The sequence below is a fragment of the Bombyx mori genome, chromosome 9 (genome assembly GCF_030269925.1).
Source record: "Bombyx mori chromosome 9, ASM3026992v2".
In the NCBI taxonomy this organism is placed as follows: domain Eukaryota; kingdom Metazoa; phylum Arthropoda; class Insecta; order Lepidoptera; family Bombycidae; genus Bombyx; species Bombyx mori.
The window spans coordinates 3,580,263-3,607,997 of NC_085115.1; the positions used below are offsets into that span (position 1 = coordinate 3,580,263).

Consider the following 27,735-nt stretch of genomic DNA (forward strand, 5'->3'; position numbering starts at 1 on the left):
AAGTTAGACAATTTATTTCATACGGTTACCAACTAAAAAAGTACCAAGAGCTATTAAAAATGGTTCGTGTGGGCAAGAAACATTTGGAAATCGCCACCGCATTCCTGTCTTCAGCCGGAGGGTTCGGCGGTGCTGCTTTTGTAACGCTCCTATATTTCACGGACTGGAAAGTATTCGTCGCAAATATACCCTATTACAACGGAAAGTTTAAGGGACTCAAAGAGGAGGAGTGAATATTAAGAAGGTTGTTCCTAAAACTGTATAGTTAATTTATTTGTGTAAACTGTGAATTGGTGACTATGTAATTATATCTTAAAAGTTTCAAATTTATGAGTATTATTTTATCTGTACCCTGACAAACCAATTGTAAAATCTTAGATTCTCTCTTAGTATGTGTACTTCCAAAACTTATAATTTATGGAGACCCCTACTGCTATTTGTAATTACTATTCTAAGCTGTTCATTTAATGAGTATCAGTAAGAATCAATTGCAAGAAAAATTTAAGCACCAGTATCATAAACTTAGATGTACCATATACGAGTTATCCTGTTTAGATTTTAAATAAAACTTGAAATTCAAGAAGTATTGTTTTTTATTGCCTTTGAAGGCCCATGTACATTTGGTCAGTGTCACTCGTAAACATCAGCAATGACAGGACCACAGGAAAGCTACTGCTCACTGTTAAGGACTCTTTCAACACCATTATGCTTATGGGCTCTGGTAACCACCTAATACCATGTGGGCCGTGAGCTCGTCCACTCACCTAAGCAATAAAAATAATCATAGTAATGTTCGTTTCAGTCTGCGACAAGGACAATCTCTAGAACTCCACTAGCAAAGAGATAATAAAAGGAGATAGTGGATTAATTTCTAACAATTCTCATGACTTAACAAACCGTAAAAAAAAAAGAAAGAAAAATCAAATTATGGTTAACATGGCCCTCTTCTGTTTAGATTCAAATGGATGTGGTTTCAAATGGTAGTGGAGAGCCTTTTTTTCCTACCTAATCTGATGGTCTTGAGAGACCATATCAGCGTCACCGGGCGAGTACGGAGACTTTCCTACTGAGATTACAAACAAATTAAAATACAAATGTTATATTGCAACTTAAAAATCATTAAAGCTTTTAGAAAGTCAAAAAATGTTACATCATCCGCTGGATCCAATATTTAGCAATAGTACAGAGAGGTAAGCATTTTGGTAACATACAACCGACCATTCCCTCTAAACCCTGGTTTTCTTCCCATCGTCAATTCTATAAAAAAAACTCTCAGCTGTCATCTGTCTTAGACTTGGCTGGTGATGTTTGCTCTCTTGTTTTTCTTGCCAAAATTAGAGTCTTTCTCTTTGTGAGTGTGGATTAGATGAGGGTACCCTGGAGATTTTTTTATTGCTTAGTTGGGCGAACGAGCTCACAGCCCACCTGGTATTAAGTGATAACTGGAGCCCATAGATATCTACAACATAAATGTGCCACCTACCTTGAGATATAAGTTCTAAGATCTCAGTATAGTTACAACGGCTGCCCTACCCTTCAGACCGAAATGCATTACTGCTTCACGGTAGAAATAGGTAAGGCGGTAAGGTGGTACCTACCCGCGCGGATTCACAAGAGGTCCTATCACCAGCCTATGCTTGTTCAAATATTTATCTAACCTAGCCTATTATTTGGCCTATTGCTGTTAATGCCATAATCCAGGTTAACGATCCGTAAACACATGAAGACAGTGTCGGAGCGTTACTTCGATAAGGCTGTGCGTCATGATAATCGCCTTATCATTGCCGCCGCTGACTACTCCGCGAAGGATCCAGGTTGTTTTCAACATCTAGGTTTCTGTGGCGATATAAGTCTCAAGATAACTACAGAAAAATCCACATCAGCATCCTGCCTATCTATCTAAAATTTATAATTAAAAGAATAATTTCAGTTACATTGATTCATTTAAATGCTGGAATAAAACTCAGATTTTAATAATACAGGCTTTTATTTATTTAGAGTACTGTGAGAGATTTAAAAAAGTGCAAATAATTCTCTTACTATTATGTGGTTTCTCTACATGTACATAATACGAGTATTAGACACTAATACAAATTTTCTCAACAAATGACTTTTAAGAATACGAGGTGAAGGAACAATCCAATTCAGAAATATAATTATTTAACTATAAAATTTAGTAAATGATAAAAAAACTATAATAGCAAAAAAAAAATTTTTTTGGTAAAATTTCAAGAAAATCATCATCTGCTTTAAGACAAAAATGTTCCTATACCATAATACAACACTATATTTTCTAATTAACTAGTAATATCAAACATTCATAAGCTTGTTTTTTAAGATCTATATCGACGATTACATTGTAATTAGTATATGAAGTATGAATAAAGAGATGTTCGACCGTGATGAGTAATCCTAAAAACCCAAGCGAAGCTAGGTCTACAACAGCTAAGATTCTTCTGCCAGGGTAAATGGGACACCGCGGCACCGTTTGGTAAATACGCTAGTGAAGTAGGCAGTATTAACTATAATGTAGCTGGATCGGAAAGGTGTAGAATATTTCGGCCGTTTGGGTCCTTATAAGTGGACTTTCTAGTCTTTTAAAGCGTAGTGGTTAGGTATATTAAAATCATCCTTTCCTACTTTCTGATGATTACAGAACTGAGATTCAATGAGACATGCCTAATATCGCATATTGCTGCGGGTATAGTATGAGACAAAAAAAAACTAGGATTTCTCCATTAATAAGAACTATATTGGCTCGAAGGGTCAGATCAGAGTGACGTGTGTATGAGAGGGTGATGCCGGATTGGGTTCCACCGTGCAAAGGCAGCTCTATCTCTTTCAATAGTGCTTGTGGATTGAGTTCCACTGGTATTTAAAATTACATAATTTGTACGTATTATCATCAACATAAGACAGTATATATGGTGGAATGTGGGATATACTTTTGACAGACCTTAAACTAAATATGCAACTGGGCGGCTAATATATTGCATTGTTTAAAAACTGTTTATTTACCTTAATTTTATTTGTTTTTTTTTTTTGTTATGGGACGGTTAATTTCAATTTTACAACGACTTTAGGCCTTATGTGTAGGTATGCCTTCGCCTTCCCAAAACAATAATTTGTCCATATAAAGTTTATAAATCGTAAACAGCTTTTCACTACTTATAAAAATCTACCACGCCGTAATATTTTATAGAAATAGATAATATAGCGATATAGATACTAGGTACAAACAACTATAAATCAAATACGAGGGGTTTATAAATATTGCTCGTGGTTACATATATCTATCTTGCTATCTTATTTAGGTACCGCTGCGAATGTTGTTAGATCACGATACTAAACTAAGTACATACCTCTTTAGGTATTATCTGATAAATTATCCAGTCCCTGAACTTTAAACGAGGTAACTCAATCGTTTGAAATATTTTAATGCACAACAAGCCTGTTAGAAAATCGGACTATACATCAATTATGGATATTCTTGAGAACAATGAAAAAAACTGTAGAGCAGTAGTTGTTTACAGTTGGCTGACTTGTCTAAAAATCATCCAGTTCTTGATGTTGACTGTTCATTCTATAAATTACGTTCAAATCAATGGACGGTCAGTGAAATGAAATTGACTCACAAATTCAACCATTTGGAACCAAACCAGGAAGGTAAATCTGAAGTGGTATAACAACAAAATTTAGGTTAAAGTAAATTGAAATCAGATTTACCTACCTACCCATTCTCCATAAAACATACACTATTCGACTATATTATCAATTTAATAAAAAAAAGAATAACGGTTAGGAGTCATTTTTGTAACATTTATAAGATTTTACTCCCCGAATTTGAAGTTCAGCGACTATAATTCTAATTCAAAAACATGTTTTAGAATTCTAATGTAAGTACTTATGCCTGAGAATACATAACGTAGCGCTAAATTCTTCTACTAAATACATAGTAAACTAGCACTCAAACGTAATTTTTTCTAAAAGATTTATACAAACATTATTCAGTAGGTACCAACCAATCTAATGCGAAAGTACCCACATAACTAAAACTAATTTTTATTGCAATTTAAAAAGTTCGTTACAAAGGTTATAAGGCCATGCGAGATTTTGAAGTCAACGTTGATTAAATATTAATGACATAAGTTACGCGGTTAAAGTCATTGCCAAAGGAACGCGTTAAAAAAAAACTTTTTTACGTCAATTGCTCTTTAGGCAACGGGGCTTTTAATAATCATAGGCTTGACACTGTCAAGAGTAACTAAGTTTAAACAATCATATACTACAGCTGAGGATTCCGCGAACCAGCAATAGTAAGAATCTATGCTAATCACTAAGTAGAGCTAACTACATACTTTATTTATGGAACCTAACATTCCTGAGATATTTGATTGACTCAAGTGATGATATCGGTCAACATATAAGTAAAGTTGTAAGTGTGGTAATTCATTCGACATTATTCATTCCATGTTGTAATATAACAGCACATTGAGGCGGTATTTAATTTCCAACAGGAATCAAACTCCTTTTTTTATCTCCTATTAGGCTTATATTACAGATGACTTCAGAAACAATATTTCATTATTTTGGGATTTAATTATTTATATGGGTATAATTGCTAGTAAAAAGGACGAAGTTGAACTTTAATTTGACGACATTTAGAAGCGCATCTCCTGATCACCGCTACCGTCGGCGTCTTCATCATCAGCCGGTGCTCCGTCCGCATCTTCAGAACTATTGTTGCTGTCGTTCTCTGAGGGTTTCTCGCCTAAACCAAAATAACATTGACTTCAATTATTATTAACAATTATTTTACGTTATACTGATTATAGTCATTGTTATTGCTTGCCATTAAAAATTTACGGCAGCTAGTGAACAAATTAAGTAAAATTTGGTTGACAGGAAGCATCAATCAAAATCTTAAAACGTGGTGCTGGAGTTGACTAACGATTTTTTTTTTGGTTATTTTATCTTCCACAGATTGTACTTGTGTACTCATAAACAAGTCGAATTATGCAAAAAAGATTGATAAATATAAACTAGTCAAATCGTGGCCTCCCGTGGCGCTTGTGTATATCAATCTCAAACTAGTTTAACAAATTTAACACAATCCACAAACTTTCATAGATTAAATATTATAATTTGATCATGGATTAAATTTTTCACCCCAGTCACCTGGGGCCGGCGCAACATGTTTTCTCTTTCCATACTCCTCTATCATATACCATTTCTTCGCTCACTCCCTTCTTACACATATCGTCTTTCACGCAATCCATCCATTTCTTCTTAGGTCTACCTCTTCCTCTTGATCTATGAATTTGATCATAGATCATCATCATCAAAGATCCAAAAGAAAATGATCGCAATTTCAACACGACAATCTCGAAATATTACATTCTGATATCCGTATTCAAAGGTATAACAAAAGTTCCTTAATATTGTGGCGAGCTCGAGCACAGGACCATACTGTACCGACAGTATCTTATTCTGAAGTCGTTGTGGCCTAAAGGATAAGACGTCCGGTGCATTCGTGTTGAAGCGATGCACCGGTGTTCGAATCCCAGGCGGGTACCAATTTTTCTAATGAAATACTCAACAAATGCTCTCGATCGACTTCCATGGTAAAGGAATAACATCGTGTAATAAAAATCAAACCCGCAAAATTATAATTTGCGTAATTACTGGTGGTAGGACCACTTGTGAGTCAACGCGGGTAGGTACCGCCACCCCTCTTATTTCTGCCGTGAAGCAGTAATGCGTTTCGGTTTGAAGGGTGGGGCAGCCATTGTAACTATACTTGAGAACGTAGAACTTATATCTCAAGGTGGGTGGCGCATTTACGTTGAAGATGTCTCCATTCGGCTTATAAGATGTAGGTACCGGGACAAGCAGGTGCTCCCTTGGTCCGCGAGCCCGGCAGCTCGACGCCATGCGCGTCCACACACCAGCACACGCCCAGAGCCGCGTGACATTGCCGCGGTCTGTAGAAGCCGCGCGCGTCGCACGACGGAACGTAGGCTCCTGCAAAGCATTCGTTTCATAAACGAATGTGTAAAAATACACGTATCTACAGAAACTAGTGGTAATAGTAATGCGTGTTTATACAAAGCCAAAGTTAGCCAAGTAAAGACGCATCATTGTAAGTAAGCCTTAGGTAATAAACGTAGTTCTCTTAATACTAGTGGTCCAGCAGTAGTCGAAATTCGACTATAATTGATTGAACTAACTTAGTGGGCTGTGTCTGTGGGTTAATTCGCTCGTCGAGCCCTTCGTCGAAGAACTCAAAATCCTTTTGACCGAAGAACTCAAATATCCTTTTGAGGCAGATGGTAGAGAGCCTGGTTTGGATATTGAGCTGTCTTAATAAGGATGCGTTAGTCCGATATGCTGTCCACCCACCTAAGCAATAAAAAAATAAAATAAAAGTATACCAGCGTGAGGTTGAGGATGCGCACGTGCTAGCGCGGTGCAGGGACGGGCGGCGCGGCGGAGGCACGCGCACCATGCAGCACGCGTGACGTCACCACCAGCTCCTCCGCATGACGATAGGAACGGTCGCAGACAGCGTTCGCGTTCGTCGTGACCTGATAACAAAAACAGAAGCTTATAACTTTAGGTTTTGATAACTACTCAACACCAAGCAAAAAACTTGGTCACAAATCGAGGCAAGAAATATAGGACATGCGATCGGAAGTTGAAGTGAATTAAGTTTTCTACGGCTTGAATCGTTTCGTTTTACTATATTACCGTCAATACATGAAAGGTGGCGTGCGTGTCGATACAAAAAAATGATCTACATATTTCAAACAACACTCGACGAACGTAGCCTCGACGAAAGTATCTTCCTTTTTAAAATAGTTATATAAATGTGGCGGATTGCATGTTTATTTGGAGCCGCTAACAAAATTGACTACACTACACACACTAGATACACATAATATATTGTGGTAGAAACAGAAAGCCCGCCAAAAGTGAAATATGTCAAATTATACTCCCAATATTTCAAAATGTTTTATTTAAGATCGCTAATTTATGTAAGGTGTAACTTACATCGTTGTTTGATTAAATATCGACATGCACTTGCGCGGTGCGTGGACATCAAATTGTCTTCTCGCATTAAAACTGTACAATTTCAAAATTTACTAATTTTACAGGAGAGCGTTTTAAAGGTCTAACATGTAATATCTTTAATATCAATCATATTTGCAACATTTATTTTTTATTTTTTACCAGTTACACTCTCTGTCTTTTAAAGTGAGATAAAATTATGTAATAATTTTGTTAATAGTACTCAAAACGTAAGCAAAAAAAACTAAACTATGCTCTTTATGATAAAAATACTGGTGATACCAATTCCGCATATTACTCAATTTCGAATATTTTTGGAATTTGTACACTTTTAAGGCGAAAAGACGAAATGTTATTTATAACGCGTACTGGTATTGTGAAATTTTTTATACTTACGTAGGGAATAAAGGTTGTCAGCGGACAGTATTCCATCACCATCCGTATCCAGATGAGCAAACATCCAGCGTACTTCTGGTTTGCAATCATTCGGGAAGCCTATCAAAATTTACATACACTTTGTTGGGATCATTAATTGAATTATTTTTTGCAAATAATAGACACTGTAAAAGAAATAAGTACTGACCTTCTTCAGATGGTGCTTTTTCAGCAGCCTCGTCCATCAGAACGGAGAACCAGTCGAGCAAACGATTCGCCATTTTATCCAAAGCGCAGCCTTCAGTGGCTGTAACAATACTTAATTAGTATTCTCTAGAAATTAGTATTTTTTATTTTTTATTTATTGCTTATCCTTAAGGCCACGACCACTTCAACAGATCGCAGACTTACGTCAATAAGCTTGATACTGTTGAAACGAATAAAGAGGTCTACATTTAACGGGTAGAAGTAATAACAACTACTGAAACGCTACGTTTATTTGAAGAAATTATAACTGACTATTGATTTTGGTTTACATTTCAGATTTAAGTACAGGTTTTCACAGAAGGCATTTGGTTGTTTTATAAGTTTTATAGTTAGAGCTATGTTTACACTCGCGTCGTTTGTAATCAACAGTTGTAACCGGAATATTGGCAATTACTGGAATGCTTCGGTTCTTTTATAGGTACCGCAGAAATATGTACTATCGTCTCGCCTATTTGGGCTTTTATGCAATTTTCAATTTCAACTTAACGGGATGGATAACAGTCATTCCAATTCTTTGCCCTAATTTCATAAGATGTGCAGTTAAAAACTTCTGTGATGACTAATCTCAGATCTACCTTCCCCTCAATTTCTCATTTGTGCCAAATTTTTATTTTGATTAATAATCTAGCCGCTGAGACTGCTAACATACTTATAACAACGTTTGACTGAAGTAGCACTAAGTATACATTGAATATTTGACCCTCCCACTAATTCCTAGCTTTATTAGGCAATTCAAAACCTACAAATACAAAACAAAGGTCTTTCGGAGCTGATCTACTCAGGTAGTAAGTACACTTTGCTCCAAGTAAGAAATATAAGATAATATATTCAATGGCGGATCCAGGGGGGGGGTCATGGGGGTCATAACCACCCCCTGAGCTGGTTCCAGGATTTAGGTGGACCATTAATTGAATATAATGATTTTATTTATATATTTTGTCACCATACAGATTTTATGTAACTACATACCTACAATATTTAATTAATTTAATATAATATAATAACTTTGTATAATGTCAAATGTCTGGGAACGAACCTTCGATCAACAATAGTAACTAGATTTCGGGTCGGTGCATAAAATCCGTCTCGTCAAATAACAGCTCACTTGAAATGTGAGCTCTTATTTTGTTTAGTTCACTTCATACACAGCCAATGTCAACCCGTCTCACAATACCGCAGTGTGTATTTAAAAGTTGCAAAAATTAGGCCCGAAAAAGCAATTTAACGGCCGGAGTATCTTACTTTCGGTAAGTACATGAAGTATAAACTATATTTTAAGCTTTAAACTTATAAATAATATTAAATTTTGAACAAAATTACCGATTTTTAACCACCGCTACAAATGTTGGCCAAGGCTCGGCCAACACATGCACAAACTTTTGCTTAATAGAACAGTAAATGCATGGAGTAGATTTGTGTTGTAATAATTTTTTTAAATTTGTTAGCAGTACTTCAAAATTAGTTGGTTAAAATTGTTTAATGCGGCTTTTGTGTCTGTTTGTTGGACTCTCATTCGATACTTAGCTTTCCATTTTTATTTTAGCTTTCCTAGCAATCACGTGTGCAGAATGGATCTCGATGGTCGCCAGAGAAACAAGAGATGACTTTTATAAGCCAGCTAAGATCTCTGCTTATTGACACTGGACATCTTTGCCTTTCGTGCTCAAGGCTACTGAAACGTGGCCGAAACATTGTAATAAAAATACCGCGCTTGAAACCGTTTAAACGTTGTTTTATTATGTGCACTGGTCGCGAAAACTAAAAAATATATATTACACAAAAACGTAACGCTAATAAAATAATAAGTAATGTATAGATACTAACAAACATACATTTCCAAAACATAAAAAGTAAACAACTAAACTTTTACTTTAATTCATTAATAAATTATTTTAGTGTTCAGCGCGACTCCCTTACTTCCTGTAGTAAATAGAAATCGGCATTTCAAGAAGCAAAATAAATAAAGAAAAACGATGTTAGTTCTCAGAGCAATTAAGGGAAAAGTTACTTTATTTGTTGCCTTTTAAGATTGATTTAACATTAGAAGTAGTTTAAAATATGTCTTTTTATTGGTAAGTGACAGGAGTAATTTATTGCTTTGCTCGTTTTATGTGACGAATGATCGTAAGTATTAGATAATATTTTAGAGATTTGTGACTTTATAACTAGGTGCCATAGTTGTAATTAGTTTGAACGTAAAAGTGCTTCAAAACTTTTTTCTCCGTTTGTTAGTAAACGAATGTAGCTATATAAGTATATATTCACGCGGACAGTTTTTGCTTTAATTTTGTACGTATCCCTTTATCTAGTTACTATTGTTGATCGAAGGAACGAACGCATCTAAATTTGACTATATGACCCCCTCCTGGCGCGAAAGCTGCATCCGCCCTTGAATATATTATAATATATAATAAATATAAAATAACTATAACATTCAGTTTACGACCTTGTGATTGACGTCTTCGGGAAGTTCGCTCGGGAAGGACTTCGTTGTGCGAAGATTCCATTTTCCTACGTCGCCAATCCTTAAATATTTAATAGATTGAAAATTAATCTTTACATATGTAATAATCATGAAAAATGATATGTACCTACTGTATTTGCATAAATTATATCCGAGAAACTCCGAGTCAGGGTGTATTGTGAAGATTGAAATATGTATTTGTCGTTGGGTTTTCGTGTCCTCTTACGGGGGCACAGATGGGGCCTCGGGGCAAAACCCTCTGCCCTGGCTTGGACTCGCTGCCTAACGAGGCAAAGGCGATGTTTCCGCTGGATGGCGATGAAATTGATGAGTCGATGATGTTGTGGTTTGATGATGATGGATGTTAAGATGATGATAAAGAGATGATGTAGTAGTGGTGGCCTGATTATTTGAATGGTGGTGATGATTAAGGGTTTAAGAACCATACTTAGTATGTATTTGTTCTAGCAGTATTTGTATTCTCACTATTTCATTATTACGCTTACGTACGTACGGACACTAAAAAATACATTCACAATATAATCCTTAAAATCGAATTGTACTATTGTATCATCGAAATGTTATCTTTACAAACAGAACGAGTCAATATCTATACTAATACATATATATAAATCTACAGTGGTTTTTACGGATGTTCTGTTATAACTACTGAACCATGCATCCGATTGACTTGAAACTTGGTATGCATGTAGAAAATACATGTACTTAATTGATAGGCTAATATTTATATGAGTGTTGAACTCCCTACACCAGATGCAGGGGCGTTAATGGTGAGAATCTTTGTGTTTGTGAGAAATAATAATGTTAATTTTAAATAGCCAGCGAAGCGGACGGTTACAGCCAATCTGACTATAAAATATGAATAGATGGAAATTCACTAGAAGCCTTACATCATCGTATTCGTTGAAGTTTCGTCTGGTAGGTCTCTGTCGTTGGTGTGGACGACGATTTCTGCGCGGCGTCGAAGGACACGGACAGAAGCCTCGGCAAGCCAACGTCACCGGTTTCTTGTTACGGTGAACGCAGTTGTGAAGATCCAGACGGCACAACGACGAATACGTGCGATTATCCGAACCGCAGAGGAATTCGCCGCGACCGCGCACCGGACAACCCACACAGCTATAAAATTGTAATTTATTGTTGTTGTGAAATGTGTTGGTTGAACTACATATTAAGAGACGACGTTTATTACCTGAGGCTTTCTTACAATGATGCGTCTTTACTTGGCTAACTAAAAGTGCTCAAACAATGGCTTTGTATAAACACGAATTACTGTTACGTTGATTTATCAAATTACTGGTTGTAGGACCTCTTGTAGGTACCACCGCACGTGTAGGTACCACCACTTCGCCTATTTCTGCCGTGAAGCAGTAATGCGTTTCGGTTTGAAGAGTGGGGTAGCCGTTGTAACTATACTAAGACCTTAGAGCTTATATCTCAAGATGGGTGGCGCATTTACGTTGTAGATGTCTATGGGCTCCAGTAACCACTTAACACCAGGTGGGCTGTGAGCTCGTCCACCCATCTAAGCAATTTTTTTTTGTTAAAGTTGTCTTATCATCCGTAGCAAAACGAATTTTGAGTTTGCACAGATAGATAGGTTAGTAGCACATTGCCTTTTTGTACTACGTTCCGGTTTGAAAAGTGGGACAGCCGCTATATAATAAAACTAAGACTTTGATTCCGTGTCTCAATGTACCTAGTTGTCGTTATTCATGTTGTGTCTCTATTAAGTTCACTTCAGTAACTGCTTAAAAACATATCGGTTAGGAGAACGTACGTACATCCGTCCGTAGAAATTTAAAAATTCATGATTCACTCTTCATCCTGAATTCTGCCTGGTTCTTACCAACTTCAGACGGGATGGGTATTTAAGAAATTACAGAATGGAACACCTCTTTTTTTAAAAAAAAAACACAAATAACAGCAGCTGCAGTAGAGGTTAAAAACTATATTATAGAGGTGGAAAGGATATTTGGTTTAAGGGACATTTTTGCAACTTTACAGCAGGAGCCATTTAAAGTTTAAATTTTAGAAAAAATATAATACCAAAAGAACCTATTCAGTTATTTAAAAGGGGGAAAGATTTGAAGTTCAATTAAAAACACGTGTGGCATTCGGGGACTGCCGCGGTAAAGCTATTGCATAGCACTTTTTATGAACTTATGCAATTATAATTAGACAACAATAAACTAGACCGCGCGAGAAAGAGATGGGCAGACTATTCATGATGCGCATGCAGTGTGACGTCACGCCACGCGCTTATTCACAAACAGTACACAAGCGCAACGTGTGAATGTGTTGAACGCGAGCTATATGGTAGGCGGAGTAGGAGGTGTTAGGTTTTATTTTCGATACGGAATTTGTTGATTCGGTCGCCGCGCTGAAAGCCCGCGATAAAAACTATGCCATAGCTAAAAACATCGAATTGTTGATACTAATACCAAATAAAACGGACCTTTAATTACAAAGACAAATGTCGTGTATTAAGCGAAATGTTGCTTAAAACAAAATAGCCTTTCACCTCTCAATATAAACTTTGTATAATAACAATGGGCCTTATCGCTTAGAGCAATCTCTTCAATGCAATCATGTGCAAAAGGAAATTATTTAGTTATAGAGAACGGTGCCTTTCAAAAACGTGACCTAAGTGTAAATTATGAAAATAATGTAAAATATAGTAAAATTACTTTGTATAGACTTAATAAAAATATACAATTAAGTACATACAATCACATATTACCCACACAAATTGTTTATAAGCACTAATATAATAGATACCTACATAATATGATTAGTTAAATATTATATACTTCGATTTTTACGAAAAATAATTATTTATTAAAGACTAGCTGACCCGGCAGACTTCGTAGTGCCTCAATCGATAAATAAAAGACCTAAACTTTTGTATAAAATAAACTTAAAACAAAAAAAAGGAATCCGTCCGACGGGGGACACATAAATGGAAAAACAAATTGTTATTTTTATTTAATTCCGAGCATTTTCATATTTTAAACCTTCTCTGGACTTCCACAAATAATTCAAGACCAAAATTAGCCAAATCGGTCCAGCCGTTCTCGAGTTTTAGCGTGACTAAAGAACAGCAATTCATTTTTATATATTATATAGAAGAAGAAGATAGAAGATAGATAGATTTAAACTACAAACCGGTCAGGTTTATTCTCATCATTGTCGAGATCTGCATCAGTATCTCTGGCGGCACTGTCGTAAAATACATCTTCCTCGTCATCTTCGCGATCTCTAGCCGGCGCTTCCCAGCTATTGGCAGTTGCTGTTACTATTACGTCGCTGTCAACAAATTTACATTACATGGCGTTCACTGTGAGAAACTCATCAATATAGCGGGGTGACCTAGATTGATGCGGTGCTTTGAGTTCGACATCTGAATCGTTCTTGTGTTTCCAGTGTACATAACACAGGAGAAAATTCATGCTCGGGTACTTTGGATGTGGAACTTTTAAGTGTACTTAAGTAGGTGTTTAGGACATTGCATTGTAACATTGTGGGATCAAAATAATATAAAACCTATGATTTGAAAAAATATGGGGGTTTTTATTATTTTTATTTATTGCCTTTGTAGGCAGACGAGCATACGGCCCACCTGATGGTGAGTGGTTACCGTCGCCCATGGACTTCAGCAATGCTAGGGGCAGAGCAAAGCAAAAGGTGTTGATTAGAGTGGATCAGCATGATCGGAAGACAGCTTTTAGAGATGCTGAAACGATGATATTGTTCAACACAAATGCGATGTATTTTTTAGTTTAGTTTTTTAGTTTAGTTTTAGTTTATTTTCGTTGCCCACAGCTACACACTATTGAAAAACAATTGACGGGCCAGTCATTATGGGATATGTCCTGTGAAGTACTTACTTATTCTAAAATTACCGTACTTAAAAACTCTAAATTAAGAATATATCAATTCCTTTTTTTAATCTTAAACATTTGATCGTCACACATACGGGCTTGTGGAAATCACATCCACCCACAAGCGTGAATATAGGGTAACTCGAAATATGTAAACTGATCTAGTTTAAAATTAAGTCTGTGTATTAGCGCTCTAGCACGATAGTCAGACCGATCTGACAGAGGTTAAAGGAACACTGAATGTAGGTCGCTTCCAAGCGGTCATTATGTAAACATATGCAAAAGGTCTTTGTACATCAACGCGCGTGATAAATGATGAATTTACAAATACCCTTTTCGTATAATATCCTTCTTCGTGGCGCACAGAGCTGTGAAAGCGTCACGGAGAAGACACACCTCACGCTTCTTACACACCAGCGAATGGCACAGGGAATCTGGCAAAGAAATATAATATACTTTTAATTATATGGAATTATTGAGAAAAAGCTATGTAGTTTTTGATTATTGTTGTAATGGCGTTGAGAAACGCGAGATGAACCAATGTTTTTTTTTTTATTGGTTACATGGGTGGACGAGCTCACAGCCCACCTGGTATTAAGTGGTTACTGGAGCCCGTTGACATCTACAACGTAAATGCGCCACCCACCTTGAGATATGAGTTCAAAGGTCTTAGTATAGTTACAACGGCTGCCCCACCCTTCAAACCGAAACGCGTTACTGCTTCAGGGCAGAAATAGGCAGGGCGGTGGTACCTACCCGTGCGGACTCTAGAAGTCCTACCACCAGTAAAATGCTAACGGGACTGCTTCTACAGTCAAACGTGGAGGACTACCTGAAAACATGTTTTTATTGTTCAGACGTGTGGACGAGCTTACGGCTAAATTTGTATTGGATTAAAGCTCTAAGTCTTAGTTTTATAGTACAACTGCTGCTTCACCCTTCAAGCGGTAACGCATTACTGCTTCACGGCAGAAATAGGCAGGGCGGTGGTACCTACCCGTGCGGACTCACAAGACGTCCTACCAACTATACATTTGTCTGATTATACAAACAAATTATGAGTTTGCATGGATAGGTACTAGCTCGTAGCCTCTTTGTACCGCGAAGCAGAATCTATAGCGTTCCGGTTTAAAAAGTGGCACAGCCGCTATCCAAGAAAACTAACACTTTGATTCCGCGTCTCAATGTAGTTGTCAGTATTCATATTTAATTTTATTTATTATAAAAAAAAGAACACAATATTCCTAAACTAAAAGTACATGAAAAATGTGGAACGCTTCACGATTTTGCGTGCCATCCTTGCGCAGGGGCCATGCTAATCTTCTCTGTATCGTTCCAATTTTAGTATATGTACTGCCGAAGCAAGTATTCATATTGTGTCTCTATTGACGTCAGTAGCAGCTTCGATAACCTACCCACGCGGACTCACACGATGCCTTACCACCACAGTGACATGAATTCGAATTCTAAATTTCGTCTCAATAACGATTATTTTACAAACTGGACACGTGCATCCTTACTTAAATACATACTGTACTTAAATACACAAATATAAAAAGCATAATTTCGTTTTTCTGCAACGAAGAATTTCAATCGAGATTTCTTTTAATCTAAATATCCTATTTTGTTTTTACTTGTTCAATAACAATATTAATGTCCAATATGATTATTACAATCGCGGTGATGTCCACATACTTATTACAAATAGCTAAAACGGGCATTGAAGATTAATAAGTGCGTACATATATTGAAACTCTTACGGGCCGTCTGGTGTAGTGGTAAGTGACATGGTCACTACACAAGGGGGTCGCGGGTTCGAATCCCGCCAAGGGAAGGTATTTGTATGATAAATATAAATGTCTTTTCCAGGGTTATGGATGTATCTTAAATATATGTATGTGTATAATAAAAATCTTACATTTTTTACCGTTATCTGGTACCTGTAACACAAGTTCTTTACGAACTTATCACGGGACTAGTTAACGTGGTGTGATTGTTAGTAAATATTTATTATTGATTTAATTGGTCGCCGAAGTCGTCGTGGCCCAAATGATAAGACGTCCGGTGCATTCGTATGTGGCGATGCACCGGTGTTCGAATCCCGCAGGCGGGTACCAATTTTTCTAATGAAATACGTACTCAACAAATGTACACGATTGACTTCCACGGTGAAGGAATAACATCGTGTAATAAAAATGAAACCCGCAAAATAATAATTTGCGTTATTACTGGTAGTAGGACCTCTTGTGAGTCCGCACGGGTAGGTACCACCGCCCCGCCTATTTTTAGCGTGAAGCAGTAATGCGTTTCGGTTTGAAGGGCAGCCGTTGTAACTATAATGAGACCTTAGAACTTATATCTCAAGGCTGGTGGCGGGTGCATTTACGTTGTATATGTATATGGGCTCCAGTTACCACTTAACACCGGGTGGGCTGTGAGCTCGTCCAACCATCTAAGCAATAAAAAAATAAAAATAAAAATGGATAACATTTTACGACAATATCATTGAAAATCAGTTTAGGGCTGAGCTTCCAATCGACTGTTAAAACAAGGCATTAAATAAGTCTATATGAATAAAATTTTCAAAAAAATATATATTCGACTAGTTTATTAATTGATAGATAAAAGGAAATCAGTCCTGTTTTAATAATCTTAACTCACTGTGCGGGTCGTAAATATATCTTCTGGGTCTGCGAGAGTGAGCGACATTAGAGTCGCGACTCGTAGAAGAAGAAGCAGGATCCTGTAAAAAAAACCATTATTGACACGTTATTAATTTAGACAATAACTTAAATAACTTAGGAAAAAGTAAATGAAAGTGGACAGTTGCGTATCGGAGAATGCATGTTTGATTTGGTTAATAAGTAGGATATCTACTTTTACTAATTAATAATAAAATTTATAAATATTTTTGTCCTTAACAATATATAATGCCACGTCTCAAGAACAACAGAGTAAATTATCTGCCAATATTTTGTACAAATTACACAATAATATTGTTCAAGTTTGTATTTGAATTCTGTAATTCAATTATTAATAATTTTCTCACTGGGTAGTTTTAAGTGTCAGAAAATACGCTCGCTATGTCCTCCATTTGCCGTCTTGATTCGTACGATTACGGATATAAAATTCTTCCTAACAGCTGCCTAAGTAAATTAAAATAGCTTTTTATTGCCGTTGATGGGCAGACGAAATCGCATTCTACATTTTAATCGCAATCCAACGGTTTGATGCGAAAATTTTCTTTATGCCATTCTCTTAATTTTATACTAGCGTCCCGTCCCAGCTTTGCACAGATCAAGCACGATATTGTACTGAAAGTACATTAAAGTAATTATATGTAATACCTATCATTAATGTAATTAGTTTTAATGTAGAATATCAAGCCTAGAAATTGACGAAATTCCTCCCATCTAAATTTTCAGACCTTAATTCTTCTATATAATATTGACATTTTGAAAAAAAAAGCCGTTATTCGTATACAAATTTCGTGCTTCTTTGAAAATAACGGGCAAATTATTTATATCTAATTTCACTCTTTTTTTTGTTTTTTTTATCCTATCTAGGCTGATCTAAGCTAGCCTTGAGAAGCTATGTCAGCGTAACCTAACAAGTAGGCGAGCTCACGGGGCTCAAGCCTGACGACGTTGCTAACACTAACCCGAGCAAGAGCAGTGCTACACAGAATCTGCCACCGGATCGGAAACGCGACCCACTGAGGAAATATCGCGAGTAACTCCGTAGGCTGTGTCTGTGGGTGTAATTTACTCGTCGAGCCCTTCGTCGCAAGCGGCGCGGCGGGTTCATCGTGAACGATGACCGGTGCTTGAGGTACCAAAAAACACCGTTAGTGGATCGGGAGGATCCGAAATAACGTGAATTTTATTCACTCACTCAGTGGTGAAATTTGTTGAAGGTTGTTAGATTTGTTTTCTTGTAGGTATTTTTAATTTTGGATACATAGAACAATAAAGGCATCAACAGTCAACATTTCTAGTTAGTAACCCAAGCGGCTTAGGCTCTGCATTGAATAACCAGTCAATCAGGATAAATCTTAACATACATAATTCTTCTGTGCGTGTGTATGTTAGTGAATACTTCCTAAACGGCTAGACCGATTCTGATGAGACTTTATGTGTGAGTTCCAGTGAATTCGAGAATATTTTAGATTCAGTGCACTGGTAAAAATGTTTTTTTTATATTTTTATCTATTATATTTTTTTGTTATTTTATTATTATATTTTAAAATTATTTGAGGTTTATTTTTAAGTCGTTTGTACAAGACAACGTCTGCCGGATCCACTAGTACGTATGTAAGTAGATGTATGTATTACCCGAAGATTTTAGTTTATTTATAGTGCCATCCCATAATTTATAGTACTTTTTCATGATTTAGACACATACAATTTATAGTATACATAAACATTTTTTTTTATAACTAACATGTGACAAGTGTTCAAATTACCACGTGTACTCAATATATAGGACTATAAGTAATGTACAAATCATTATCAATATTTATTAATTTAATCTGTTTTTGTATTTTATTTATTTTTCAAAGGTACATACATACGAAATTCAGTCTTTACTAGTACATATGTACTTTCAATTATCTATAAACATTTTATTTACTTCTAATTTTCACGAAAACACTTCAATAAAGAACTATGCGTACTCAGCTATAAACGTATGACCCCAAAACACCCCACCCTGTAACACCAGTCCCGGAGTTCATTTAATACAATTAGATTAGGTCGAAATACGACACTTTTCTGGATTGTTAATGTAAAGGGAGGTACCTAATGTTAGCTCTGTATGTTTTATATTTTATTGTATATAGCGACCCGTCCTCGCTTCGCTTCGGAAACATTAAATTTTATTATTATTAGCTGAGTCTCGCGATGTTACCCGCGGTTATTGTCGTAGCGCGAGTGACGCCGCGGGGTGAAACTAGCCTAAAAAAAAGTAGTCTAAGTTACTCCTCATACAATCAGCTACCTATTAGTGGAAATCTCGTCAAAATCGGTATAGCCGTTCCAGAGACTAGCTGAGTCCCGCGGTTATTGTCGTACCGCGGCCGACGCTACGGGGCGAAGCTAGTCTAAAAAAAGTAGCCTAAGTTATTCTTTATATCATCAGCTACCTATCAGTGAAAGTCCCGTCTAAATCGTTCCAGCCGCTCAGGAGATTAGCCGGAATAAACAGACAGACAGACAAAAATTGTAAAAAATGTTATTTTGGTATGTGTATCGTATATATATTCATATGCATGTAAAGTAAAAAGCGGTTATTTCAATATTACAAACTCCAATTTTATTTATATGTATAGATTTTACAATTTTATGTTTACTTTATTGAACGCAATATTCCAGGGCATCGCTGTAAGAATTACATATAATTCTGCTCCGCGGTTGGAATTCAATCAAAATTACTGTCCCTTGAGAAATTAATTACTGACATGTACAGAGTGAATACTGCAAACGAACGCACGACTTTTTATTAGTTTGAATACTTCCGACATAGAATTTTTGATCTACAAAATTAACCTCGCCGAAAACTAAAGTCAACAACGACGAATTAGATGCAACAGTGGAATACTCATACTCAATCTACCGCTGGTTAGCAACAGCTTTCGACGTACCTACATTTAATTTTGCATAAAATTGGCAAGGTAATCTATACTAATATTATAAAGCCGAAGAGTTTGTTTGTTTGAACGCGCTAATCTCAGGAACTACTGGTCCAATTTGAAGAATGCTTTCAATGTTATATAGCCCATTTATTGAGGAAGGCTATAGGCTATATAACATCACGCTGAGACCAATACAAGCGGAGCAGTAATAAAGAATGTTTCAAAATCGGGGTTTTTTTCCCTTTTGAGAGCTTCCGCTGCGTGCGCTGCAAAAAGGATTAAAGTTTCGCTAAAATAATGTATGACAGAATTGTTCGCCTTTAAAAGATCTAAAAAAAAGTCTGCGACAGCATATGTTTATATGTTAATTAAGGTTGGCTCATTATAACGTTTTTATGCTAACCAAATTTGTTCTAAAATAAAGCATTATTTGTGAATTCACGCGGACGAAGTCGCGGGCAAAAGCTAGTACTAGATAAGTGGGCGCCGTACGAACTAAGCGATCGTCAGCGCGACCAACGCGTTAAGACATGCCTTAGCAGACACAGAAACGAAGGGATTTTGAACCGCATTGTCCCTTGCGACGAAAAATGGATTTTTTGATAATCGTAAGCGGTCATCATGTTGGTTATTTTAATTGAAAAAGGTAGGCAAACAAAAAACTTAATCTAAACGAAAATTGAAACCATAATCTACTATGTGCTTAGTGCGACTTTTTTAACGTTTTCGATAGCGTAAAAGTTAAGTCAAATTTGTATGGATTAGGAACCTTTGCTTATGTTTGCCGCTAGGGGCACCGTTCCAACTGCATACAAATTTGAGTTAACTTTTACGCTATCGAGAACGTTAAAAAACTCGCACAAAGTACACGAGTGTAAACATTCAACGCAAAACGCAAGACTCTATAAAACATACACTTTTTTTATGTTTTGAAGTGACGCCGTTTTCAATACAAGCTAAAAGCCGGGGTTTCCAACGAAAGCCCTTGACCTGACTTAACAGTTGGCGGCGTCGGCACCTAGCACTACAGATATTATGTATGTATAAGCAGTGTGCTTTAGTAGGTAACACATATATAGGCTCTTGGTATACCGGAACATGTTACCTGGATATCGAATTAGAAAGTTGAAAGTTGAAGACACGAAATGCTCGATGTTTTTATTGTTGAACGCAGCGTCTTCTTGTATATTATTCTGAGAATACTAGCTGACCCGGCAAACGTTGTTTTGCCATAATAATATATAAGATTCCTAGGAAATTTCTAGTATAGAAAAAAAAACTAAGTTATTGTAAGGATGTGGTAAATGAGTGGAAGAGGTATGAAGCGCTGTGAACGATGAGGGAATATAAAAATAACAAAACCTCATTCAACCACATAATGACTCATTAAAACAAACAAAAAAACAAACAAAAATAAAAATAAAATGTTAGGGGTGAACAACCTTTATCACTTAGGAGTATGAAAAATAGATAGAAGCCGATTCTCAGACCTACTGAACATGCATATAAAATTTCATAAAAATCGGTCAAACCGTTTCAGAGGAGTATGGTAACTAACATTGTGACACGAGTATTTTATATATAAGATAACTTTTTTTTTGTCATTTATGTCCTTAGTGCGAGTTTTTTAACTTCTCGATCGCGTAAAAGTTAACTCAAATTTGTATGGAGTTGAAAAAGCGCCCCTAGCGGCAAACGAAGGGAAGCACTGATGTTTGTGTATCGAGAAAATGATTATCAACGAAGTCTTTACAAAGAGTTAACATTACATTTTAAAAGTTGTTTGCGGGGGGACTCTCAAGCCATCTGATTCCATTTCACAAACAAACATGCATTTGAATCTCAAATACCTTTCACTTATGTGTTAGGCACAGGGAATCTTACATGAAAATAGCCTTTTTTATTGCTCAGGTGAGTGGACGAGCTCACGACCCGTCTGGTGGCGGAGCCCCTAAGCATTAATGACTTAAATGTAACCACCTACAGTAAGACATGAATTTTAAGTCTCAGTTTCATAGAGAGTCAATCCGATCAATAATAGTAGTATGGTAATTTATTAAAAAAATCGTGTGACCGAGTCATTCATCTTGTGGCGGGTAGCCATCATACAACGCAAGATAATTGACAGATGCCTGAATCTCGCTTACGACATTTTCAAGATAAAGCGCATATATACAAGTTCCGAACAACAACATTCGGACCGTCGGTCTACCGAGCAATGTCACCCGCTCGGTGGAAGATCTTCCCTTTGTCGTTAATCATCCCCAAATTGGTGACCTCCGACGTGATATGAACACGCAACCTTCTGATTCATCATCAGCGCATCAAGAACTTCAGCTACCACAATCCCCGCATTCTCGCAGATAAAAGCACGTCATTGACAGTCGTCCTACAGCAAGCCAGCATCGCAGCCTCAACAGGACCATCGCAGCCGACTCACCGCGCTTCCTGGTCCTACGGCACGCAACTTCACTGCCTCATCACGCCGCTACAGTTCATCGCAGCCCACGACCGGATCATCAACGCTTGGGGTCACACATCTCCGGCGTGGCAGCTCTGCATCACATGGACTACGCACGACACGCACGCAACATTCAAGCTCAGTCTCGACTCACCGCAGACTTCGAGCAGCACTGGCGACAATCACGCAGCATTCAGCTCAGTTTCGACTCACTGCAAACTTCGAGCAGCACTGGCGACACGCACGCAGCATTCAAGCTCAACCTCGACTCACCGCAGGTTTAGAGCAGCACTGGCCCTTGCAAGCTAATCTCAGCACGGACAACGCTAACTAAAAATGACACGACCTCCAGTCTCGGAGGGGAGTGATGTGGCGGGTAGCCATCATACAACGCAAGATAATTGACAGATGCCTGAATCTCGCTTACGACATTTTCAAGATAAAGCGCATATATACAAGTTCCGAACAACAACATTCGGACCGTCGGTCTACCGAGCAAATATCACCCGCTCGGTGGAAGATCTTCCCTTTGTCGTCAAGCCTCCCAAAATCTAAACTACCTACCTTACCACCTCATTATCTGTTCGTATTACACTCCTACTCGATGTTTTTATTGTTGAACGCGGCGTCTTCTTGTAGATTATTCTGAGAGTATATGTAACTTATATTTTTTTAATTTTCTATGTCCTAGGCTATCTAAGCCCTATTTTGCTTTGGCAATCCCAAGCCTATATTCGTATAAATCGAAGCCCAAATCAAATTTTAAGCAAGAAAAGAGAACAGCAGATATTTAAGATAGCATTTTTGCAAATAAAGTGCAGAAGAAAAGGAAAGAGGTTCGTAATTATTGAAGCCAAAATAGGAGATAAACATTCATCGCACTGGTTGAATAGCATATGAACAGTTCCTAAAGGCTGCTATCCTACAAAGCGTTTTTATTCAACATGCCTTTTTAATTCCGCATTTCACAGAACGATCATTTTAATTCACACGCTTCTAAAAGAAGTTGTCGCTATTTTTAAAAAGCAAGTACTTGTGTCGAATTGAAATACTAAAAAGTAAAGGCTAAAATGAATAGCTTAAAGCTTACTTTGGTTATTATTCGATATTTCGAATCTATGTTAAAAAAATTTATAACATATTAACTCTATTCGATCAATCCAGTTGATCTTACGCGTCTGACGTCACACAAATGAGTATAGTTATGTAGTTATTTATTAAATACTACTGTTCCCACAGTAGTCGAAATTCGACTATAATTAATTAAAATTATATGTTTGGACATTATTATGGTTCTATTGTCAGACATATTTCTATAGGCACAGATATCGCCAAGACTACACTAATACTCGTAAATACTCGTAATTATAAGATAAAGAATATTAACCTATTCTCAATTTGACTACAGACTTTAGTTTGACAATAAACAAAGAGTCTATGTGTGTGTGTCAAATAGATGGTAATGTGTGTAATATTTTCTTTATTGATTTAATGTATTTTTAAATCATAATTGAAAAAAAATATTACCATTCTGCACTTCTTCTCTATATTCTCTATAAGTGTGGGAAATTTCATACTCCTCCGTCCGCGCAATTTTCGTAAAAAGGGGTACAAAGTTTTTGCTTCGCGTATTAATATATAGATATATTATGCTTATTAGTTCTGTCTTGAAATAATGCTTTCATTGTTCCAAGTCTGGTATTGCAATTGTGTCAGTATTGTCATTCATAAATATAATGTTGACTGTAATGACTGTTGGTTGTTACCGTTATTGATCTACGAATTCAAAGGCCTTTGTGATTATCCGGTGGCGTAAAACTCACATATAATGGAACAATTTTATATATATAAAAATATTAAGAACGGAAAGATAATCTGTCTCACAGACATATATTTAAATTATTTATTTAAATGGCTGTGTGGCCCCCTATTGTTCCCGTGGATGTCATAAAGGGCGACTAAGGATTTCACCTTTTTTGCCCTATCTATCTTCCAGTAGCTAGGGGGGCTATTTTAACTTCTCCCTGGTTGGTAGGCGAGCTCATGGGCCTCATCCTGAGAGAATTTGCTAAGATTTTCTCTAAGAAGATCAGTGCTTCGCTAAATCAACACCAACCGCGACCCAGGAGAAGATCCAGTATGAAACTCAGTAGACTGTCTCTGAGTTAATTTGTACTTCGAACTCTTCATCGCATCTTTTACTAGTGGTAGGACTTCTTGTGAGCCCGCACGGGTAAGTACCACCACCCTGCCTATTTCTGCCGTGAAGCAGTAATGCGCTTCGGTTTGAAGAGTGGGGCCGCCGTTGTAACTATAGTGAGACCTTAGAACTCATATCTCAAGGTGGATGGTGACATATACGTTTTAGATGTCTATGAGCTCCGGTAACCACTTAACACCAGGTGGGCTGTGAGCTCGCCTCTATGCAAATAAATAAAATCGACAAGTTCCACGAGAATGATGACCCATGACCGGTGTTTTTAATGCCTAAAACACCAAGAGTGGATCGGGAGGATCCCAATCGATATGATTAGAACGGATTTCACCAGAGAACAGGCAATAAATAGTGTTCTCCCAGTATTAAACTATACATTGTCTGCTCCAAAAACGTCAAATACTTGATTTACAGCTCATACATTAAGCGAAATGTTGCTTATTTAATTTAAGTTTGGATATTAGCTGCGAAAACGATAATTAACTTATTCTAAGCTGCGTAAAATAAATGAATTAAAGTACTTTTCAAATAATTTTCGTGTTCATAGGATTTCAACCACAAAACATTGGATACAAACCTATTAAACATTATACCATACATGGCTTATATCATTTTTAAGCAGTTTTAAATAATACTTAGTCTGGCCATAAATACTGTTACAATTAAAAATAAACAAAATATTACATTTGAATTTGAAATCTGTCATTTTTATATGATTGCTCATTGAGTTTTCTCATTTTAGCGCCAATACATTGTACAATATTTTGCGATATTAAAATGGAGTGGGGTGATAAAGAGAACCTAATCGCTGTGATTGCATTACACAAAGTAGGTATGGAGCCAAATGCAATTTTCAAAACTCTCCATACGCTTGGTATTAGTAAAATGTTTGTGTACCGGGCTATTAATAAGTGCAATGAGACCTTCTCTGTTTGTGACAAAAAAAAATCTGGCAGTCCACGTAGTGTTCGTACGAAAAAGGTGGTCAAAGCAGTAAGGGAAAGAATTCGAACAAATCCTGTCGCTCAACAACCAACGTCCAAACCTCGCATGAGACAGAACTCATGAAGAGGCAAAGGGAGGAAAGTGAAGCGTTTAGTGCGGAGCACATCTCTCCCATCACCCTCCCCCTCGGGACGCCGGGCCAGCGATCGTCGGCGCCACGACCACCAGCCCTCTCGGTCGGCAGGCTGTCCGAAGCCTGCCTAGATGGCGCCGGTTTGAATAGGTTATCCTACGAAATACCCCGCTGGGTCAGAACCAGCGTGGGTCGAGGATAGCCGGCCTTCCATCACCCGGATGCTCTTGCGTAAAACGCGTGCAGAGCAGCTTGCGCGTCGTCTTAGGCCCCCTTCGCCGGGCCCCAGACCGACATATGAGGGGGACCCGAAACACTTAGAGGGCCAGGGCTTGGGGGAGATCCGCCTCCCTGGCCCCCGCTCGACGGTGGCGGGCTTGTGCGTCTCTCACGCGCCCCGCCGCCTCCTTCTGCGAGATGGTGCACTCGCAGAAGTCGAGCATCGCCTTCCACGACTCGTCGACGCCGAGCATCGATGCCACAACACTCGGCAACGACAAGTCGATTCCTATTTTTAGCGAGTATAGCTCGTAGCGAGGCAGGCTACGAGCGTGGGCTCCGCCGTGTCCAAGTTGCAACCACAATGGTAACACTCTGCCGTCGGCTCGGCTCCGATCCGGTGCAGGAACTCACCGAAGCAACCATGCCCAGCGAGCACCTGCGTGAGCCGGAAAGTGAGGCGTCCTCTGTCACGATTCACCCAATCCACAAGAATCGGGCAAATCGCCTCGACGGTCCTACGACCAGCCGAAGGATCGGCCAGCCGCCTGGACCATGACCCCAGCACAGACCGTCGAGATTGGGCCCTCCGCGCTCTGACCACACTGGGGCTGGGACGCGCCACGCCCCGGGCACGAAGGTTAGACCGCCACTGATAGTCAGCGGTGAGCGCCTCCGCCTCCAGGACCCAAGGCGGCGTCCCAGCCAGTACACACGCCGCCTCAAAAGAGACGGTGCGATAACCACGGAGAAGATAGCACCTAGAACCATGTCGCGTATTTTAAAATATGACTTAGGACTTGCAGCCTATAAAAGACGTACTGGTCATTTCTTCAATCAACTGATAATTTAAAAGAGAATTTGGTGGTAAAATCGAATCTACTGAAGCGGTACGCAAAGGGAGGTCATAGGCCTCGAGCAACGGGACCTGTCCCTCTTGTGGCTACGCGTGGACTATGGGGGCTGTACCAGAGTCTACGCTTGCCTGTACAGGTCTCACAGCAGTGATGCGGGGTCAGCTCTGTTTGAGCATGTACAAGAGGGGACTGACCGCGTGCTTGAGCAGTACCCATCTGCGGAGGTGGTGGTCCTTGGTGACTTTAACGCTCATCACCAGGAGTGGTTGGGGTCCAGAACCACTGACCTCCCGGGTCGGGCTGCCTACGATTTCGCCTTGTCCTACGGCCTCTCACAACTGGTGACACAGCCCACCCGTGTCCCAGACATTGAGGGGCACGAGCCTTCTTTGTTGGACCTTCTGCTGACCACTCACCCAGCTGGATACAGTGTGGTGGTCGACGCTCCACTTGGATCGTCTGATCACTGCCTTATCCGTGCTTCCATACCACTCTCTCGTCCTAGTCGTCGAACGACGACTGGGTTTCGAAGAGTTTGGCGGTACAGGTCAGCAGACTGGGATGGAATGCGTGAATTTTACGCATCCTACCCATGGGGGCGGCTCTGCTTTTCCTCCGATGATCCTGACGTCTGTGCGGACCGACTTAAAGACGTGGTGCTTCAGGGAATGGAATTATTCATTCCTTCTTCTGAGGTGCCCGTTGGGGGTCGCAGCAAACCCTGGTATAATAAAGCCAGTAGGGATGCTGCACGCCTCAAGCGGTCTGCATACGTGGCATTTAATGTTGCTAGGAGATGCCGGGATCCTGATATCTCGGAGAAAAGGCGGAAATTTAACGCCGCCTCTAGGTCCTATAAGAGGGCTATTGCCAAGGCGAAGTCGGAGCACGTTGCCAGAATTGGCGAGCGACTGAATAGCTATCCCTCTGGGAGCCGTGCTTTCTGGTCGCTAGCTAAGGCTGCAAAAGGTAACTTCTGCGGGTCTAGCCTTCCACCACTGCGTAAGTCCAATGACAGTCTGGCTCATAGTGCGAAGGAGAAGGCTGACCTTCTGGTCAAGCTCTTTGCCTCATACTCGACTTTGGATGACGGGGGAGCCACGCCGCCCAACATCTCCCGGTGTGACAGCTCCATGCCTGAGATTCGCATCACACAGCGTGCGGTCAGGCAGGAGCTACGGCTTCTTGATG

The 27,735-nt window shown here is 38.6% G+C and overlaps 2 protein-coding genes and 1 non-coding gene across 3 annotated transcripts in view; 1 reads left to right on the forward strand and 2 right to left on the reverse strand.

Annotated features, from left to right (window-relative positions):
- Uqcr11 (ubiquinol-cytochrome c reductase, complex III subunit XI) lies at window positions 1-581 on the forward strand. The gene has a single exon (NM_001190815.2). It carries the CDS (start codon window positions 60-62, stop codon window positions 231-233), a length of 174 nt encoding a protein of 57 aa, NP_001177744.1. The 5' UTR covers window positions 1-59; the 3' UTR covers window positions 234-581.
- Window positions 582-1,968: 1,387 nt separating this feature from the next.
- LOC101746693 (proteoglycan Cow) overlaps window positions 1,969-27,735 on the reverse strand; it is a 32,186-nt gene continuing 6,419 nt past the window's right edge. The window contains exons 2-11 of the mRNA XM_012697295.4: window positions 16,744-16,825; window positions 14,414-14,516; window positions 13,367-13,507; window positions 11,089-11,317; window positions 10,160-10,238; window positions 7,655-7,753; window positions 7,468-7,566; window positions 6,435-6,587; window positions 5,884-6,024; window positions 1,969-4,771 (exon numbers count right to left, since the gene is read on the reverse strand). Coding sequence (XP_012552749.1) covers window positions 4,662-4,771; window positions 5,884-6,024; window positions 6,435-6,587; window positions 7,468-7,566; window positions 7,655-7,753; window positions 10,160-10,238; window positions 11,089-11,317; window positions 13,367-13,507; window positions 14,414-14,516; window positions 16,744-16,825 — 1,236 coding nt within the window. The 3' untranslated portion in view covers window positions 1,969-4,661. The remainder of the gene's footprint in view (window positions 4,772-5,883; window positions 6,025-6,434; window positions 6,588-7,467; window positions 7,567-7,654; window positions 7,754-10,159; window positions 10,239-11,088; window positions 11,318-13,366; window positions 13,508-14,413; window positions 14,517-16,743; window positions 16,826-27,735) is intronic.
- Window positions 15,345-15,451, reverse strand: LOC119628977 (U6 spliceosomal RNA). The gene has a single exon (XR_005245070.1). It is a non-coding gene; the product is annotated as a U6 spliceosomal RNA (small nuclear RNA).

Excerpts from the sequence above, each read along its gene's own strand:
- Uqcr11 (NM_001190815.2), top strand. The coding sequence starts at position 60 with ATGGTTCGTGTGGGCAAGAAACATTTGGAAATCGCCACCGCATTCCTG.